Source organism: Phyllostomus hastatus, unplaced genomic scaffold (assembly GCF_019186645.2).
Source record: "Phyllostomus hastatus isolate PE091 unplaced genomic scaffold, TTU_PhHast_1.1 phas_contig_1162, whole genome shotgun sequence".
Lineage (NCBI taxonomy): Eukaryota > Metazoa > Chordata > Mammalia > Chiroptera > Phyllostomidae > Phyllostomus > Phyllostomus hastatus.
Window position 1 is genome coordinate 10,722,462 of NW_025333537.1, and position 17,323 is coordinate 10,739,784.

General features: G+C 51.2%; 1 protein-coding gene across 1 annotated transcript; it reads right to left on the minus strand.

Annotated features, from left to right (window-relative positions):
• Window positions 1-452: 452 nt before the first annotated feature.
• On the minus strand, window positions 453-17,244 carry ZCCHC8 (zinc finger CCHC-type containing 8). Its single transcript, XM_045843253.1, has 14 exons — window positions 16,921-17,244; window positions 15,673-15,715; window positions 13,463-13,537; window positions 11,858-11,963; window positions 10,770-10,847; window positions 7,081-7,184; window positions 6,898-6,963; window positions 6,271-6,331; window positions 5,460-5,602; window positions 4,354-4,496; window positions 4,050-4,171; window positions 2,916-3,002; window positions 2,535-2,643; window positions 453-1,808 (listed from the first exon to the last, which is right to left on the minus strand). The coding sequence occupies exons 1-14, from the start codon at window positions 17,117-17,119 to the stop codon at window positions 1,030-1,032; spliced, it is 2,115 nt and encodes a 704-aa protein (XP_045699209.1). The 5' UTR covers window positions 17,120-17,244; the 3' UTR covers window positions 453-1,029.
• Between the last annotated feature and the right edge of the window lie 79 nt (window positions 17,245-17,323).

A 17,323-nucleotide genomic window follows, 5' to 3' on the forward strand; every position in this document is an offset into this window, starting at 1 on the left:
TTTGCCCCACTCTGTACTGAGGCTAATAGTTCAAGATCATCTAAATGTTTATTTTCGTGAACTTGAGTATAAAGACGTAACAGCGTTCCACATAAAGGCAAAAACACAATCAGCTCTTTTAGAGATCTGACAATTAAAAGCAATTTTTTGCCTACTTTCTATTCTTGACCATTCATTAAATATCCTGGGGTTCAAGTCTAGGGATTTTTGTTTGTATACAAAGACTGGTTGCCTTCCATTTTTTCAAAATGGTTGCTTTAAGACTCTGCTACGTCTCTATTTCAGGCGGAAGTCCACTGAAAACATCAAATTTGCAGTATCTTATATTTCCCTTGCTTTTTTTCCCTTTATATTTTCACTAATTTTTGTAACCACATAATTTACTTCCAAACTTATGGGGTTTTATATACTAATTTAACTGTGAGTCACTTTTTTGTATTCAAAGTCTTAGATTATGTACATGAAAACTAATTTATTAAACCTTTGTACACAAGGATGAACACACCTGCAGAGCAAGCTCGTATGAAGAATGAAGTTACAAAAAAGTCATTAAAATTGATGAATGTAAATCACTTACAAAAATATCCCAAGGGGGATAAAGCTGATCATCCCTGATTTTTCTCATTTGGTTGTTGAAGTTGAAATGTGAATTTAAAATGGTTAGACTTTTTTTTAAAAAGTGATATATTAAACTTATTAATTAGCAAAAGGTAGAAAGGGAAAAAACAATGTACAAAAGACAGATAAAAACCATCACTCTTGGCGGACACTCACGATCCAAAAATAGTATAAACCTTAACAAACGATCTCTAAAGCAGCTCATACTTACGCCTCCCCCCAGGTGTCCGTCAGCAAGAATAAAAACATAGGCAACCAGCAGGCCCGATCTCTCCATTCATTGAAAGAGGCCTGGCCGCAGGCCACAGGGCAGCCCCGGGCGGGGCTCAAGCGCGGGAGGGCAGCCGGGGAGACGGCTTCAGGTGCGCACATGGTGCGGCGGCCGGCAGCTCGCCGCTGCCGAGCAGCGGATTATTCAGAAGTCTTCTTGTTCTTCTGCTGGTTTCGGGGTGAGTTCTTGAGCAAGTTTCTTATCCTGAGGTACATCCCGGTAGACTCGGCCATGTTCTCAAACTCAAAGGGCGTGATGCCCGTCGCGAACTTGCTCATGTCGGGGACGGGGCTGTGCGCCTTCGTGGCCGCGGCAGGGCTGGGGTCCGCAGGCGGGAGCTGCCGGCCGCCTCCGTTGCTCAGGCCACAGTTTGACACGGCGCCGCCACTGTCAAGGGCACCTCGGGAGTCCACCTCAGGGGGCTCGTCCTTGTCCTCCTGACCAAGCGGTGTCACCTCGGACTCGGGGCTGGAGGGACGGTCCACTTCCGACGTCTGCGTGCGCGCGTCCGGCCCCTCGGGCTCCGCTGGCGCCTGCTGGTCCGAGGGCCTGCCCTCCGGGGCGGGGGCGTCCAGCTCGTTGGGACAAGGGGAAGAGGCGACCGAATTTCCAGTCAGGGGCGTGTCCGCCGGAATGTCGGAGTCGCTGTGGACGCTCTCGGCCTGCTCCAGGGCCGCCCAGATCCGCCGCTGCTGCTCCTCCAGCTCCTCCAGCGTCAGCGTGTCCTCGTCCATGGGCGCGGGCGCGGCCCTGGTCTTCGGCGAGTCACCGGGCGTCGGCGGCGGGGTGCCCTTGGGCAGCGGGGGCGTGAAGGTGTGTGGGGGGGTGGCCCGGGGCAGCGGGGGGGCCGTGCCGGGGGGCGGCGGGGGCTGGCACTGGGCGGCCGCCCTGCTCGGGGAGGCGTGCGGGAACTCTGCATCTGAAACAAGACAGTCGACGTGCATTACTGCGCCTGAACTCAGGGGTGGTAAGGACTCAGGCCCGGGGTTCGGGGAGCAGAAAGCCAGGGCGGTCGGAGGGCGAGGCCGAGCTCTGTCTCGGGTCCCCGCAGGGCAGACTTTCCTCCTGGCCTCTCGTCCCCGGGGGAGGAGCGACTCACTGAATGGACGCAGTTGGCGGGACTCGCGGCGGCGGTGAACACACAACACAACACAACACAACACGCAGGTGACGTGTTACAGGACTGCACACCCGAAACCTGCCATGTTGTTAAGTGTCACCCCAATAAACCCAGTGAAAAGGTAAAACAAAACAGAAGAGCTGCGGAGAGGAGCCGGGAGGCCTGGCTCGGCTCCGCCCTCCTTCCTGGTGGACGGAGCGGCCAAAGGGACACTCCGCGCCTGTCCCCGCGCTCGCCGCCCACCCGAGGGGCCAGCCCAGGCCCGGACCGCGGGGACAGGGCGACCAGAGGCCCAGGTCTGCGGGACTCGGGAGTCGGCTCACGGGCCCCCGGGCCCCTCGCGCCGAGCTGCGCCTTCCAGCCCAGCCCGACCAGCGACGGCGCCAACGCGCTGGCCCCCGGGGACAGGACACGAGGGCTCCCGTTCGGCGGGCGCGCACAAAGGGCTCCTCTTTCCCACGGAACCCAGGAGCGCACGGACCTCCCCCACCTTCTCAAGGAAAGCGGAGCCCGGCCGAAACCTACCCGAGTCGAGCTCCATGTCGGCGGGAGAGGCCGAGCTGCTGCCCTTCTTCGGCCTCTTGGGGCTGCTGGGCTGGGACAGAGGCCGCTTGGAGCCGCACCGCACGCTCGGCTGGCGGGAGAACCAGAGCTCAGTCGGGGGCGGCGGGCGGGGGGGGGGGGTACGGGGGGCCAGGGCCGAACCCCCGTCCCGCCACTTAACCATGACACAGACAACCACTCTGGGCGAAGTCTGGGGAGCTGGGGAATGGAGCCACCTCCCTCCCCCCGAGTCAGCAGAAAACAGAGCTTTCATACAAAGCGAGAGAGGCAGTAAGATGCTGATGCGTCGCAAACTCCCACAGACACGCGTGCTGATGGAGGACCCTGGGAAAGTCTCCTTACCGCCTGGAAGTTAGAGGTCAGGTAGTTGGCAAAGACGTCCTTCTGCTGACAGGCCTGCATTGGTATGGAACCGAACATCCTCCACTCCTGCCGACGTGAAGGGAAGGAAAAATAAACCCCGTGCTTTCTCCAAGGAGGTGAAGTGGGGGTCTCAAATTTCATTTCCACTTCTTATGCGACTTTTCCTTTTGGGCGGATTCGTGAAAATAATGGTGCCCTGAAGGAAAAAACCTCCCCTCTGCCTACAGAACCATCAGGCCTGGACACTAAAAGACAACCCTCCGCCAGCCCCCGTGCTCACCGCTCCCAACACATTCCCTCTCCAGACTTGGCCACCTCCTGCCCCTCCCTTCCAAACCGAGCGCTCATCTGCAAGGTGCAGCGTCTCTTTGTTCAGCCGCAGCCCACTCAACAGTGACCGTCACTAAGAATCGCCCTGGCGTTTGTCAAACCTACAGGTTCCAGGGACCGCGGTTGGTTAGGCGTAAGGGCGGGGCTGCGGGCACCCAGGGGACCCCAGTGGGGGCTGGGGCTCGGACCCGCTTGCAGAGGCACTGATGGTCTGTACCACGCAATGCAGCCCTCAGCCCGTGCACTTTGTTTTTAAATTAAAATACCGATGCCGCCATCACAATAGCTAATTGCTGAACTCTGACCCATGAGAGCTGGAAAAGAGTAGTAAGTGCAGGAGCCATTCCCACACAGGCTGAGAAATTTTACTTTGGGGGGAAAAAGGAAGAAAGAATAGAAAAAAGTAATGGTACACTTAGATTTATCAAAGGCAGAAATTCACTTTCCAAGTAATTCTGTAAAACTTGTAATACTGACTCAGAATCATCCCCTATTTCAAAAAAATAATTCTTAAAGTTTTGGGGTAACTTTAGATTTACAGAATCTAACTATTCCATTTTAGTTCCTTTTCTTAGAGCATAAAATTAAAAAAAAAAGCTACTGTGGGCCTTTTCTTTTTTGATGAATGTAAGATTTCACTTAAGATTCTAGTCAACATAAAGGAAATTAGAAAGCTGAACACTTAGTAACACATTTACTTCTTTATGTAACAGTAATTGCTACATAAGCTCACATTTTGAACAATCTACACATCTCAAAAGAGTAAAAAAAATATATACTTACGTCTGGAATGCCTCTGGGAGTAGAGATATTAAACCCTGGATAGTTTACCAATTTCGAGAGATCGTAAGTGACGTTTTGATTCTGCTGAATCTCCCCGGCTTCTGTCTCCCCGTCAGCGCCATCTGTCAGACCACGGGAGGTGTTAACACGCCGGACGTCGAGGCGAGTCTCTCCAGGCCGCACGAAGACCCGAAGAGCGCTCACATTCAGGGCGAGAGCACTGCTCTTCGACCGACTGCAGTAGGTCTGACCCGCTCGGCCGGAGCCGCCCAACACCGAGGCGGCCTATCTAGCCCGACATCACCTTTCCCGTCGTAGAGCGCCAGCCCTGAGTGCTCCAGCTCGGCCTCTTTGAGCCACCCCGGCGGGTACCCCAGCTGGCGCATCCGGTATATAAACGGCGGAAGGCTCTTGTCCGTCACGCCCAGGGCGTCCTGAAGTTCTTCACTAAGTGAAAATAAGAGAGGAAGAAAATCTACTGTCCTCTAGTTTGGATGCAAACACTTACTGTTCCAATGTTTTATAACAATTCTGTGCCACATGACACAGCTGGTGACACGGTCCCTATCAAATATCTGAGGTCTGTCCGGAAAAAGTCCAGCCATCGTTGATACAAGAGAACGGTGTGCATGACATTGATGTCACCTGGCAGCCGAGGAGAGGGGACTGGGACGTGCAAGTGTGACCGATGACGACTTCACTGCTCTAGTCAGAGGGGGCGGTAGACGCCCCTGTGTGAGCATGTGCACAGTGTGGCCATCGCATTCAAACGACTGAGTAGAGCAACTAATCTGCATCAAATTTTGCATTAAGCTAGAACATTCCTGCACGAAGCCTACTTGGATGATTCCGAAGGCCACAGCTAAGGGGAAATGGTGACTGGCAGCTTCATCATGATGATGCACCTGCTCATGTATCAAGTCTTGCAGAGTTTTTTGGCAAAGCATCAAATCACCCAGGTGACTCAGCCCCCCATAGCCCAGATGTGGTGCCCTGCGACTTCTGGCTTTTCCCAACACTAAAATCACCTTTGAAAGGGAAGAGATTTCAGACCATTGATGGGATTCAGGAAAATACGACAGGGCAGCTGATGGCAACTGGGAGAACTGTGTGAGGTCCCAAGGTGCCTACTTTGAAGGGGAGTGAGGCATCCTTGTCCTGTGTACAATGTCTCTTGTATCTTGTATTTTCTTCAATAAATGTCATTATTTTTTACATTACGTGGCTGTAGAACCTCCGGACAGACCTCCTATAGTTAAGGTTTCAATGAACATTTTCAAATGAACTGATACACATTACCTAGAGCCTTGCTAGAGAAAACCTACCTACTGATAATCACCCTGAAACACACAATGTCCCAAACCCTGGGGACGCAGAGAGGAGCCCCCACGGCACACGGGGAAGAGGTACCTGATGACGCCGGGCTTGAACCTCCCGAAGCGCTCCTCCACCTCGTCCGTGTGGTAGCGCTGCTGGGAGCCCTGGCCGCTGGCCTCCCCACAGGCGTCCAGGTACTCCTTCCTCTTCTCGCTGATGCGGGCGGCATTCCGGGGCTAGGGCGCAACACGTCCGAGAAGAACGGGGTCAGGCGCTTCAGAAACACACGGGCTGGCACAAGTGACGCCCCTCGTGTTTATCACAAAGTCCTAAGCCTAAGCATGCAATTCTGTAACATAACAACACTACACTCGAGCACACTGTGTGGCTGACATTTTAAGTGGAATGTCCAAATTAAAACTATCATTATTACTAACGCTACCAACCACACTCCAGCAAGCTTTACTTCTGCCCGACCCTGTGTTTCGGAGATCAAATAAATAATGAGCGCTTTAGGGCAAGCAAGCAGATTATTTTGGTTTTAATGTATAAGTAATAAGTATGAATCGGGGTGGATATTTTAGAAAAATAAGCAAGAAAGAGAAGCAACCACTTTAGTTTCTTATCTCAAATTATCATAACATAAAATCAAGTTTTTAGAATAAGCTGTCTGAAAATTAACTCTCCTAATGCTCATTCATCTCAAATACAGAGCACTGTTCTAAATTTTTCAAAAAAATCTAATGCCTTGAAATTTAAGTATGAGTTTGAAAAAAAAAGTCCAATTAAAGGACCACAGGACATTAACATAGGAAGATTCTTCATACCACACAATGCTGTAAATACGCTGGAAACACCAGAAAGCTCTGGTTCAAAGGTATTTTTTTATAGGAGAAAAATTTACCATCGGGCAATCTTTCATTTGATGTTCTTCAGACCCACAATTGAAACAGTGAGGCTTTGGCCTATTTGGTCAGAAAACAAAGATTTCATCATGTAAATGAAAACACAAAAGCACATGGTCACATCCCAGATGATGGTCAAGTGCATCGGAGAGAAGAAAGCAGGTCGACCCCAGACTAGTAAGACCTGCCGTGGGTGCACTTGCGCCTCCCGCCTCAGCTACTTACACGGGCAGGACTCCTAACCAGAACCCGGTGCTCCCGGCCGGTCTGTCCCCTCCGGGTTCTGCCCGTGCTCTGCACCGGCAGACCTGGGGCAGACAGACTGTGCTTCCTCTGGGCATCACGGGAAGGGGCGGGGGGGGGGGGGCTTGAAGACAGCAACACACCGACAGCAACAAGTAACCCCTCCCACCCACCCACACACGTTAGGCATGAACCAACGGACTCCCGTAAATGGATGATGAATTTAAACAGTTAATATAGATCCACACATTAAAGCTACCGCTTCACCTGTCATTTATTTACAGTAAACCAGCAATAGAGAACATTAACTTTTCAAGCTAAAAGACTTTATGATTTGGTGACAAAGCAAAGGGAAGAAAACAGAAACCGCTCCCCACACAAACCTTTTTGCCTTTACTTGTATGTCTTGCCCTTCTAGAGAAACAATGTGGCTGAAGACTTGCTGGTACCTTTAGTGAGTGTTATTAAGGAATGGTTATCATGGTCTGTAAAATGTGGCAACAATTTTTGTAAAGGTGATTTAATGGCAAGATGCATAAGAGATCTTCATTCACTATGTAGGATACTTGGGTATTTCCCATCCTTCGGTAAGCTGAGGGTTTTCATTTAGTAGCGGTTGCCCCAATTTATCAAGGCAAAAATTAGTAAAATACAGGACACTTCCTACAACCTGCAGAAAACAAGTCAAAAAATATTGCTATTTAAGCAGGGGGGAAAGAACATTAAATAATGTAAGACTACGAATGCTTCAACAACTTATTTTGGATGAAATCAGCAGAAATAATAATCAACTCCCTAGTTACAGGAGCCAGATTTTGATGCGAAAGTTAGGAGCCACCTACGTCAATCCATTTCCCTGCACCTCCTCCTCCACGGAGTTACTCCTCCACCGCAGTTACTCCTCTCCAGAGTTACTCCTCTCCAGGGAGTTACTCCTCCACCGCAGAGTTACTCCTCTCCGGGGCTCGGCACTCTCGGGGGCACCCGCTCCAGACTTAGAAAATTGAAGCTCAGGCACAGCCCTCACTTCTCCCTCCGACTCCCCGTCTCTCCGCTCCCCTTGCAGCAAGACGCTCAGGAAGGTTCACTGCACGCATTGACTCCGTTTTCTTTCCGCCCAGTCTTTTCTTCTCCCTCCAATTTTTTTTTTGACAAATTTCATACGGAAAAGTTGAAGAAAGGGTGCACTGAAAACCCACGCACCCTCCATCTGCGTCTAACCATCGCTCACTGAGTTTCGTATGCACGTCTTCTCCCCCCGACACACACACACTCACACTCTCCACACTGACTTTTCACTGAGCCATTTAAACAAAGTCACCACCATCACCACAGCCCAAACTAAGACTGTATTTTCTCTTGCCTGAGATGAGTACGGTAACTTCCTAAATGGTTTCCAGCTTCGATTTCCGTGAGACTTCACCCCTGCATGTTTCAGTAGGAGCCTTCTAAAAATAAGGACATTCTTCCACAAACCACGGTACCATCAGGAAATTGTTAACTCCTTACTGGCACCGCCATCCAATCCATATTCCGTTTTCCCCACGTGCTCCCAGAACGCCCCGCGGGCCTCTCCTCCCCGCCAGGCCAGGATCTGAGGAAGGTTCACACGTGCACACACGTGTCACGGTCAAGTCTTTTCAGTCTCCTTCCATCTACACCGGTTCCCCCCTCCCCCCGCTTTTGTTGTTTAACTAAGACGTCGCTGTCCTTCTCTCAAACGTGTCCGAGACGGCTTTCTTCCGTTGCTGACAGGACACTGAGCCATCTCACAACGGAGCACCCCCCGGCCCCTATGCAGCGGAACTCAGGGGCGAGTTCTCAGTGTTCACTTTAACCTACTAGCTGATGTCCCTTCCTTCTAGAAGCTTCTTCTTCCCTTGGCTTCCAGGACACCATTCTCTTGGCTTCCTTCCTACCTGGCTGGCGAACGCTCCCGGTCCCCCTTGCTGGATCCTTCCCATCGCTCCACGTCCTGTAAGGCCCAGCCCCCGGTCCTCCTCTCTGCTGTCCCTCTCTCGGTGGCTCCAGACCCACGGCGTGAAAGGGAATTCGCGTGCTGACCACCCCCAGGGCCCAGTTCTGACCACTCCTAACCTCCGGCCGTGCACGTGCGAGGGCCAACGTGACAGCTCTCCCGGGCATGCGGGGGCGCCACACACTCACCTGTTCAAAGCTGCGCTGGACGCCCACCCCCGACCCCGCTCCCCCTCCAGCCTCTCCCACCGCAGAAGAGGCAGGGACGCTCTTCCAGCTGCCCAGGACAAAAACCGGAGCCGCTCTGACTACTCTCATTCTCGGGTTCTCCGTTCAGTTCATCAGCCTACTCAATCAGTCTACTCTCCAAGTACGTCCCGGTTAGAAACCACTTCTTGCCCCGGCAGTGCGGCCCAGTGGATTGAGTGACAACCTGGGAACCAAAGGGTCGCCAGTTCAATCCCCAGTCAGGGCACGTGCCTGGGTTGCAGGCCGGGTCCCCAGTAGGGGGCGTGCAAGAAGCAACCACACATTGACTTTTCTCTCTTTCTCCCTCCCCTTCCCTCTCTAGAAATAAATCGAATCTTTTAAGAAAAGAAAGCACTTCTCACTGCAGCACTACCGTCTTGGCCTAAGCTGCTGTCTCCCCTCACCTGAGATAAGAGCAGCACCTTCCTCGCTGCCTTCCAGCTTCCACCTGGGAGCAGCCACAGGCTCTTTTCCGGAGACCTAGATCTTTTAAAAATTCAACCCACGTCAAGCCACACTCTACTCAACAGCCTCCAACGGCCTCCCGTCTCACTCAGAGTCAAGGCCAAGGCCTCTCAGGGCCTGCGAGGCAGCGTCAGAGGTCCAAGCCCCCACGGAGGGGGCAGAGGCCCGGCCGCACCACTCCCCAGCTGAGGGGCCGCCAGCCAGTTCCTCGGGGTCGCGCGCGCTCCCTCGTCTGCGAAGTGCAGCGGCGAACAGTGTCCTCCCCAGTAACGTCTGCAACGCGCTCACGACAGCACTGGGCACGCAGCGGACAGCACGCACTTCCTTCCGCCTCGGGGCTTCCCGCCCGCCCCTCCTGCCTCCGGGAGCCCCCCTCACGCACGCTGCAGTGTGGCCACCCCGCCCACCCCTCGGGTCCAGCTCCGGGGCCCTCACGGAGGACGCACAACACAAGCCAATCCCCCTCAGCTACTGGGCCTGCTCTGTGTTTGTAACTCAGCGAGGGCAGGGACGCTGCCTTTTTTTTTTCATTACTGTGTCCCCGGAACCTGGAACAGCCCACGCATGGCACAAAGGAACACTTAGAAAGTACTCATTGAAGGACAGATTTCGCAAGTGTGCACAATTCCCAGTGTCTAGGCAGCTGCCACTTTAAGTCCCAGCCTCTCACTGTGGAAGGGGAACAACTGGTTCAGACTCAGAAACCCTCCTTTCCGTGCCCGCCAGCGTCGCCGTCTTTATCTGACTCCGGTAACGTGGAATTCATTCGCTTTTACAGACACGAGCAAACCGCTTCCCTCCCGGCCTGCCGGACGGACTCCTGCTTACTAAATGCTGGGCTGAAACGGGCCTTTCTGTCCTCAGTCCGGTCACCGGGCCTCGGCCTGCCCCCCGGCGCTACACAGGGTGATCTGGAACGACGCCTTCCGTCACACCTGCGGGGACGGGGCACCCCTGGAAGCATCCTCAGCGAGGTCTGTGGGCTCTCCGTTACCCCGGCAGGCCCCTGCCCCTGCCCCTGCCCCTGCGGACTGCCGAGGGAGCACAGGGCTCCACAAAGGTGAAGACTAGTCTTGCCTTAGTGCAGTCCCGGACGACAGCGTCATCTTTAAAACACCGCAGAGCCACGCCACGGCCTCTCACGGACACTGCTCAATTCTGCGCGGGCACGAAATCCCTGTTAAGCTTCTACTTTCCGCCTGTTACCTGAGCCTGGCAACACTTTAAATTTCACACCTGCCATCTGCGACGCCAGCTCTTTACCGTGTCCCTCTCGAGGGCAGCCATTTACGAGTCCGACAAGCACGCTCTCTGCACGTCCCTCCACGGTCTTGAAGATCAATGCAAAGAGGCCGACCGGGGCGGCACCGAGGCCCGCCGGACAAGGTCTGCCGTGCAGCACGACGGCTGCTACAAAGCGAACCGTGGTCCCCAGAGGCTGGGGCCTGCGCTGCTGCTGCCCGAGACACACCCGGGGAACGGACGCGCGCTCGCTCGCTGCGCGCCCCCCGCTGACCCGGCGCGGGGACAAGCACCCGGAGAGTTCTAGGACGTCCACACTTACGCTGAAGGCTTCCTTGTCGTTCTTGGCGGCCCCGGGCTCCTCTACTTTGCGGTCCTCTTCCAGCACGACGCTGGATGGCTGGTGGGCGGGAAAACACACACGACAGGTGTCAGCGTCTGAGCACGCTCATCGTCTAACGCCTGCCGCTAAGGTCTACAAAAACTTGAATTAGTTGTTGTCACAATTAGGGTGAGTTAAGTTTAGCCAGGTACGAATGCTTATGAAAGAAATCTCACAAGTAGCAAAGTTTAAAAATTTAAAGAGATATATAAAATAGCATCTTCTCAGGCATTAGCATACGCTCTGACTTCTGTGCTAATGAATATCAATTATGAATTTTCAACACGTAAACTGACAAGGCAGACTTTAGTTTATCTTGCAACCAGATAACCAGAAAGATTAAAAAAAATACAACTTTACATTATTGGTCAATGCTAATGTAACTTTCACCAACCTCAAGCCACTAAAAAATTCTGAACTGTACCTTAAATCAAAACTTCAATAATATTTAGTACAGTTTTGATTTTCCACTTATTAAATCTTTAAAATTCTATATAGGTGAAAATTAAGGTGACTTAAAAGTTTAATTAATCAGAAAACTGATCTCTAACCCCAGAGGATAAACCTGAGGACCCTTACCTGAGAGACTACTTACCTTAATTTCTAATTTAAAAAAAGCCCCAGAAAACATAATTCTGATTTTTAAAACATGAATTCATGCTCTAATATTCACATAGTAAAATTTCTCAGATTTCTGGGGGTGCACTATTAAAACTTAATTTTCTACACAAACCCCCACGTCCAAGTCAGGGAACGGAAAAAAGCAAAGCCCCTGACCCCGACTGCAGACCCCGAGTGCGGCCGGGTCCGACCCCGGGGCCCAGGGGAAAGGGCAAAAGCCAGCCCCGGGGCTGTGCGCGGTGGCGGGGGCGCTGGCCGAGCAAGAGGCCCACTGACATACTGACATGCGGGAGGGGAACAGACAGTCTTCATCGTTTCGGTTTTGATCCAAGAGGATCCCGGTGCCCTAACAATTAGCAGTGAAAAGCATAACCTACTAATCTTAAAGTCTCTTAAGTTTGAAATACCTGGGGCAAAAGATTAAAGGAAGTCTTTTCCACATCATTTTTCTGCTGTTCCTCAAATCTTTTTACTAAATTTGATACAAATTCCTCTATTTCTTGATGATATTGCCTGCATAAGAGCACAAAACGGTCAGAACTCAGACAGTAAAACATGGAACAGGCTGAAGTCTTACCCGTCACTACATCACGTGTAACTTTTGTTACTTTGTTGTTCAGGTTCACCGAGTCACTGACCCCCCGTCACACGCGGTGTCTACTCCTTAGGGAGAAACCACGCCCCGGCGCCCAGTTAACGAAACGACTGGGGCAACCTGACCCCGTGCTGGGCGCGGGGCAGGCGGCAAATGTGTGCACCAAACACGACGGATTTGCGGATTTTGCGTACCCGGCTTTTGCACGCGTGATACACGTAAGTGGTCTGATGAGCAGAGGTAAAAGGGTTGGGTAGCGAGAGGCTCCTCCCCACGCTGCGTGCCAGCCAGCCATTTCCGCCACGCGAGACAACCCGTGCGTTCGCTTTTCCACATGCTCTTCCCAGAGACCCTCTAGCCCAGGGACGTAAGGAAATACCACGTAACTATTAAACTGGACAAAAGATACAGCCTAAATGCAAGGCAAGAGAAACTACCGAGGTCTACGTCCCCCAGCTTTCGGGTCAAGAACCACTTTGGCCCAATGGTGTCCGTTCAGTCTCAGGTCGGGGGCGCCGGAGGGGCCCAGGCTGGCTGCAGCTGGGCACCCACGTCCTCTCCGCAAACCCAAGGACCTGTCTGGTCATTTTCCCGCCGACCTTCCTGGATGTCTGCCAGTGAGACCCCGGGGGAGCGGTGCACAAGTCAGACCGCCAGGGGCTGGGGTGGTCGTGGTTTCTCACCCGGAGGCGACAGCGGTGCCCAGCACCGGGCTGCGGCTCCCCTCCCCCACCCCGCTGTCCGGCTGCCCCACCCCCGCTGAGCTCGCCCCCCTCTCCTGCTGGGACAGCTTGGGCGATGGGCCTGCCCCGCCTTGCCCAGCACAGAGGGTGATGTGCTCAGGTGACACAGGAGGGGGCAAGCGACGATCTGTGACGTCTGTCACCACTCCTTGAGCGAGCGTCTCACAAGGGTCTAGCAAGCACCGCGGGGACGCAGTCGCACCAGACCCCGGCACTCTGCAAGGCTGTTTACAAAGGTCTAGCTTTGATGTTGAAAAATGTACCCTGAGGAGAAGCTTTGAAGACAGCCAACAGGGAGAACTGTCACCTGACATGGGGGGAGGAGTGGCTGACATTGTGGTCGTGGAGGTGGTTTGTTATTTTCGTTTTTATTTTTTAATTAGAGGCTATTTATTGGGCTCTCACAGGTGCGCATTTCGCTCCCTAGGAGGTGGTTACTATTCATACCCTGTTTCCCGGTGAGGAACCTGGTCCGCAGTGGGCATCCGTGACCTGCCCAGGTTCAAATTCAAGTGGACGTGACTCTAATGTCCTCGATCCTTCACCCCGATACCACAGATTATAAGTAAAGTAATAAGCATGGTGTAAGTACAAACGAAGACAACGTTCTTGTAGAAAGCATTGTTTCATAAACACATACATTCGTTATATTTAGAAAAGGGAAAAGGACTTACTTTGAAATGGCATTGTTCATGAACAGAATCTGTAATAAAGGTCCATCTAACTTAGTGTTGTTCACCAATATGCCACTAAAACAGAAAACACATTCTTAGGGCAGTTAAAGTAAAACTTGCATATATACATATAAACCAATAGCCTATATATTAATTCTTACGTACCAAAGGTCACATAATATTTTAAAGATCAGATCTGGAACCACCAAGACCTCCAGTTTTCTCAAGAAAAATCTGTTTCACCACTTGGCCCACGTCACAGTTTCACACAGGAGATCCCTGATATAACATATTTTTTTTAAATATCTCACAAAAAGATTAAAAGTTAATCTTTCAGTTTTCAACCAAAAAGCTTCTTCACCTATTGTTTTTTTTTTTTTCTTTACAAATTGGGGAAAGGAAGGATGGAGTTGGATAAAGCAGCAGGTTACAAGAATATATTGCTAAAAGAATCAGTGAATTTGGCTTGGAACTATTCAGGAAAATGAAACACTTTATAAATAAATGGACAGATGCTTCTCGGAGGGCAGACCACACCGCACCAAGTATCTCCAACCCGAGGTTCCACAGCGCAGACGCACCACGCGCCCCGTCCTGGAGTCGACTTTCAAAGGCTGCCAGACCCAGAACGGGATGCAGCCCGGAAGCCTGCAGTGCGTCTCCACGGTAACCTGTGCCCAGCTGAACCTCTGATCCCCCTCACCTGCCTCACGCCCCTCTACCTGGGCAGCACGTGAAACACGTCAGTCTGCGTCTAGAGTTGTCCTCACAAGTACAGAAATGAAAGGAAAACATGGAAAAGTTCAGAGTCTTGCTTCAGTCTGAGCAAACTTCAGTTTTAAAAAAATACATCCTGTTTTCACAAACCACATGTAACGGCAGGGTCTTTGGTTAGAGTCTATTTTGGCCAATCAGCCGGGAAAACCTGAGTAGGTGCCGGGTTGGGAGTGTTATCAACGAGACCGTGACCATTATTAGGTGTGATAAGGGTGTGGCTGTGCGTGAGAAAGCACCTTTAAAAAAAGATACACGCTCAAATATTTGGGGTGAAAGGTGTGTATGGGGTTAGAAGAAACTATGGCAACAATACAGGGTTGTCCAGCACAAGGAACGCCCCCTCGTTTTATTACAAAACCACAGGCATGTGATGCTGGAACATAACGACACCACACTCAAGCCCTCAGACGACACTGTGGGTGAGGTGTGCACATCGCTGTCCACCTGGTGCGAGGCACACGCACGCACCCCACGCACCCCACTCAAGCAAGCCCTCCTTCCGCCGAACCCTGCGTTGTTCAAGTGACGAAGAATGGGCATTAATCATACAGTTCTTCCCAAGTTCTTTGAAAGTTTTCAGATATAAAGAAAATAGCACAAATAAACACAATGTTTACTGGATAAAAAGGGAAACTTCTGATCATGATAGTTCCAAATTAAGGGTAAAGCCAAGAGACTTAGGGCACAAACTTTATGTAGATAATTTTATGTCTTTTTCTTCCTTGGTTTTCAGTAGAATGCTTTATCTGTGACAATTTGGAGGGCACTTATTCTAATTTTTTTTCCTTTTTCATGATACTAATGCTTACTTTTTATAAATTGGCAAAGCCTACGATGCTATAGTCATTTGAATTTAGGTGATTATAACTCACTTTTAAATAAATACTTAATGTTAAATAATCAACTCTATCGGAAAATGTACTTATCTAAATAGAATACCTTATGACTTTTGAGGAATTGTAGTTATACCCAATGGTTAATAACCAACCAAAAATGAGTTTAGATCCATAAAAGTGTGCTCACACAGAGGAAGAAAGGTAGTAAGTACATGGGTAAGTTATTCCAAAACATGTCTAAATTCTAAAAGTTTACACTTTCCAAAGTCACCAGAGTAGACACTCCTGCAGGGGTAAACCCGCTACAAAAGAGTCCCCGTGAAACTGCACCAGGCAGCAGCCCCCAAATCTGAGAGCCTGAAAATACCACTCCACGTGGTAACACATCTGGACTTCTACAAGTATTTGAGAATTCAAATTCCACCCCCACAGGTTAAACACAAAGGATCATGACTTCTGATTTCTTCAGACTAGGCTGAACAAATAAAAACAAAACAAAAGTCCGGAACACCCTTTTTGCAAAGATACTGTGATTACGTGTTAACAGCAGGCTAGCAAAGTAAAGGACAACTATGGCGTAATTGCAAGATCTCCTACCTTGGTCGAGTCAGAATGTTCAATTTTCTTCTAAGTTCCTGATGTTATCAGGGGTTAAGGAGCACGAGCCTTCCCTAAACATTCACGAACGTCACAGAAATCAACTACAAACCCTCAGACTCGTGTCCAAAGACACACTGAGCTTCCGTTCTGTTGCAGGGCTAGGCATTCGGACCTAAAGACTGAGTTCTCATCCCTTCCGACAAAACCATTTACAAGCCACCGTCCTGGAGTTCAAAAGAAACTAACAGACGGAACTAAAAACGTTACTCCAACAACGGTGTCCCGTCCACAGTTAAACAGTCACTCCCTTAGGAAAATTTTCCAAGGCAAAAGCATCATGATGTACAATAAAGTAAATGACTGTAGAATCTAGGACACTTTCAACTCTTCTCTATTTTACTTTTTTTCCCGTAATAACAGGAGAAAGGCAGCACGGACAAAAACGAAACCTAGATCTAACTTCCCAGCCGCTTTCAGGGATCCTTACAAATTCTAAAAGGAAAACTACTCGAACCAAAATTATCTGGAAGTATAGTTTTAAAAAAAATTCCTAGGACTGTAAATAAACACACTAACACATCTTGCTAGAAAGCCTGTCATCATGTAACCAAAGCCAAACGGAAACATTTGGCGCGTTTTCCCTAAAGCTTTTGCACTGCACCTTCACCTCGGAAGCTATTTCAAAGTGGAAGAACTTCAGAATTGGCCCCCAATCTTAACCAAGTAATTAACCACTTCTCTTTGCATCCTTGCAATCCTTAAGGCCCGCAAGTCTGCATCCCAAGACCACTAGAATCTGCCCAGTGTCCACCCCTCCCCCGGAAAAGAAGAAAAACACACAACACATATCGACGCCAAGTCTAAGTACCCGACGTCTCCTAACACACAACTGGGACAGGACTGCAGCAGCTTCAGCTGGGCTGCAAAACGAAACCGCAGCACTCCCCCAAGTCTCCAATCCAAGAGTTGCAACACTCCCAAAAAGCCCTAAAAACCGGTCCCGGGCTGGGGGCCGGGTAGAGCGAGTGGAATCCGGGATCCGGACCCCATACGCGGAGAGGGCGCGCCGAGGCCCCCAGGGGGCAGCTTCTGCAACCCGGACCCCAGGTTCTCAGCCCGCCAATCGGGGAGAGAAATTACGTCGATCTGCGGCCCTCGTGGAATTTCCGCCCGCCTGCCCGCGCGCGCTCGCGGGCTCTGCACCCAGCCCACCCGGCTGACGGGCCCTGCGTGCGGGAAGGATATTCTCGGCGCGGAGCTGCTCGATGGTTTCCTCGCACTGCAGGAGGCGCTCCCGCAGCTCCGCGTCGCCGGCCCCGTTCTCGTTCACCTCGTCGCCGACGTCGTCCTTGAAGCGGGTGTGAACGGGTTTTGGAAGCGACTCCTCCGGGTGGTCAAACGCCTCGAACAGCTCTAAATCGCCAAAATCCACCTCGGCCGCCATGTTGGGCTGTGGGAAACACTCGAGAAGGGGCGGAGCTGGCCCCCCGGTCAGAGGGCAGAGGTCGTAGGCCGGCACCACGCTCTAGGGCGTTAAGCGACCCTGAGTGTAGGGTTTTTCTTCAGACCTAGGCCGCGGAAGCTGCACAAGGGGCGGGCCAGTCCCGAGAGACTACAACTCCCAGAATGCAATAGCGCTCCCTCATAC

Bases quoted from the DNA above. Each gene is read 5' to 3' on its own strand.
- ZCCHC8 (XM_045843253.1), bottom strand. From the start codon at position 17,119: ATGGCGGCCGAGGTGGATTTTGGCGATTTAGAGCTGTTCGAGGCGTTT. The intron at 7,185-10,769 runs GTAAGTGTGGAC...TGTTTTCTGCAG, and splicing joins ACGACAAGGAAGCCTTCAGC to GTTGTAGGAAGTGTCCTGTA. The intron at 2,644-2,915 runs GTAAGGAGACTT...TTCTCCCGCCAG, and splicing joins TGACCTCTAACTTCCAGGCG to CCGAGCGTGCGGTGCGGCTC.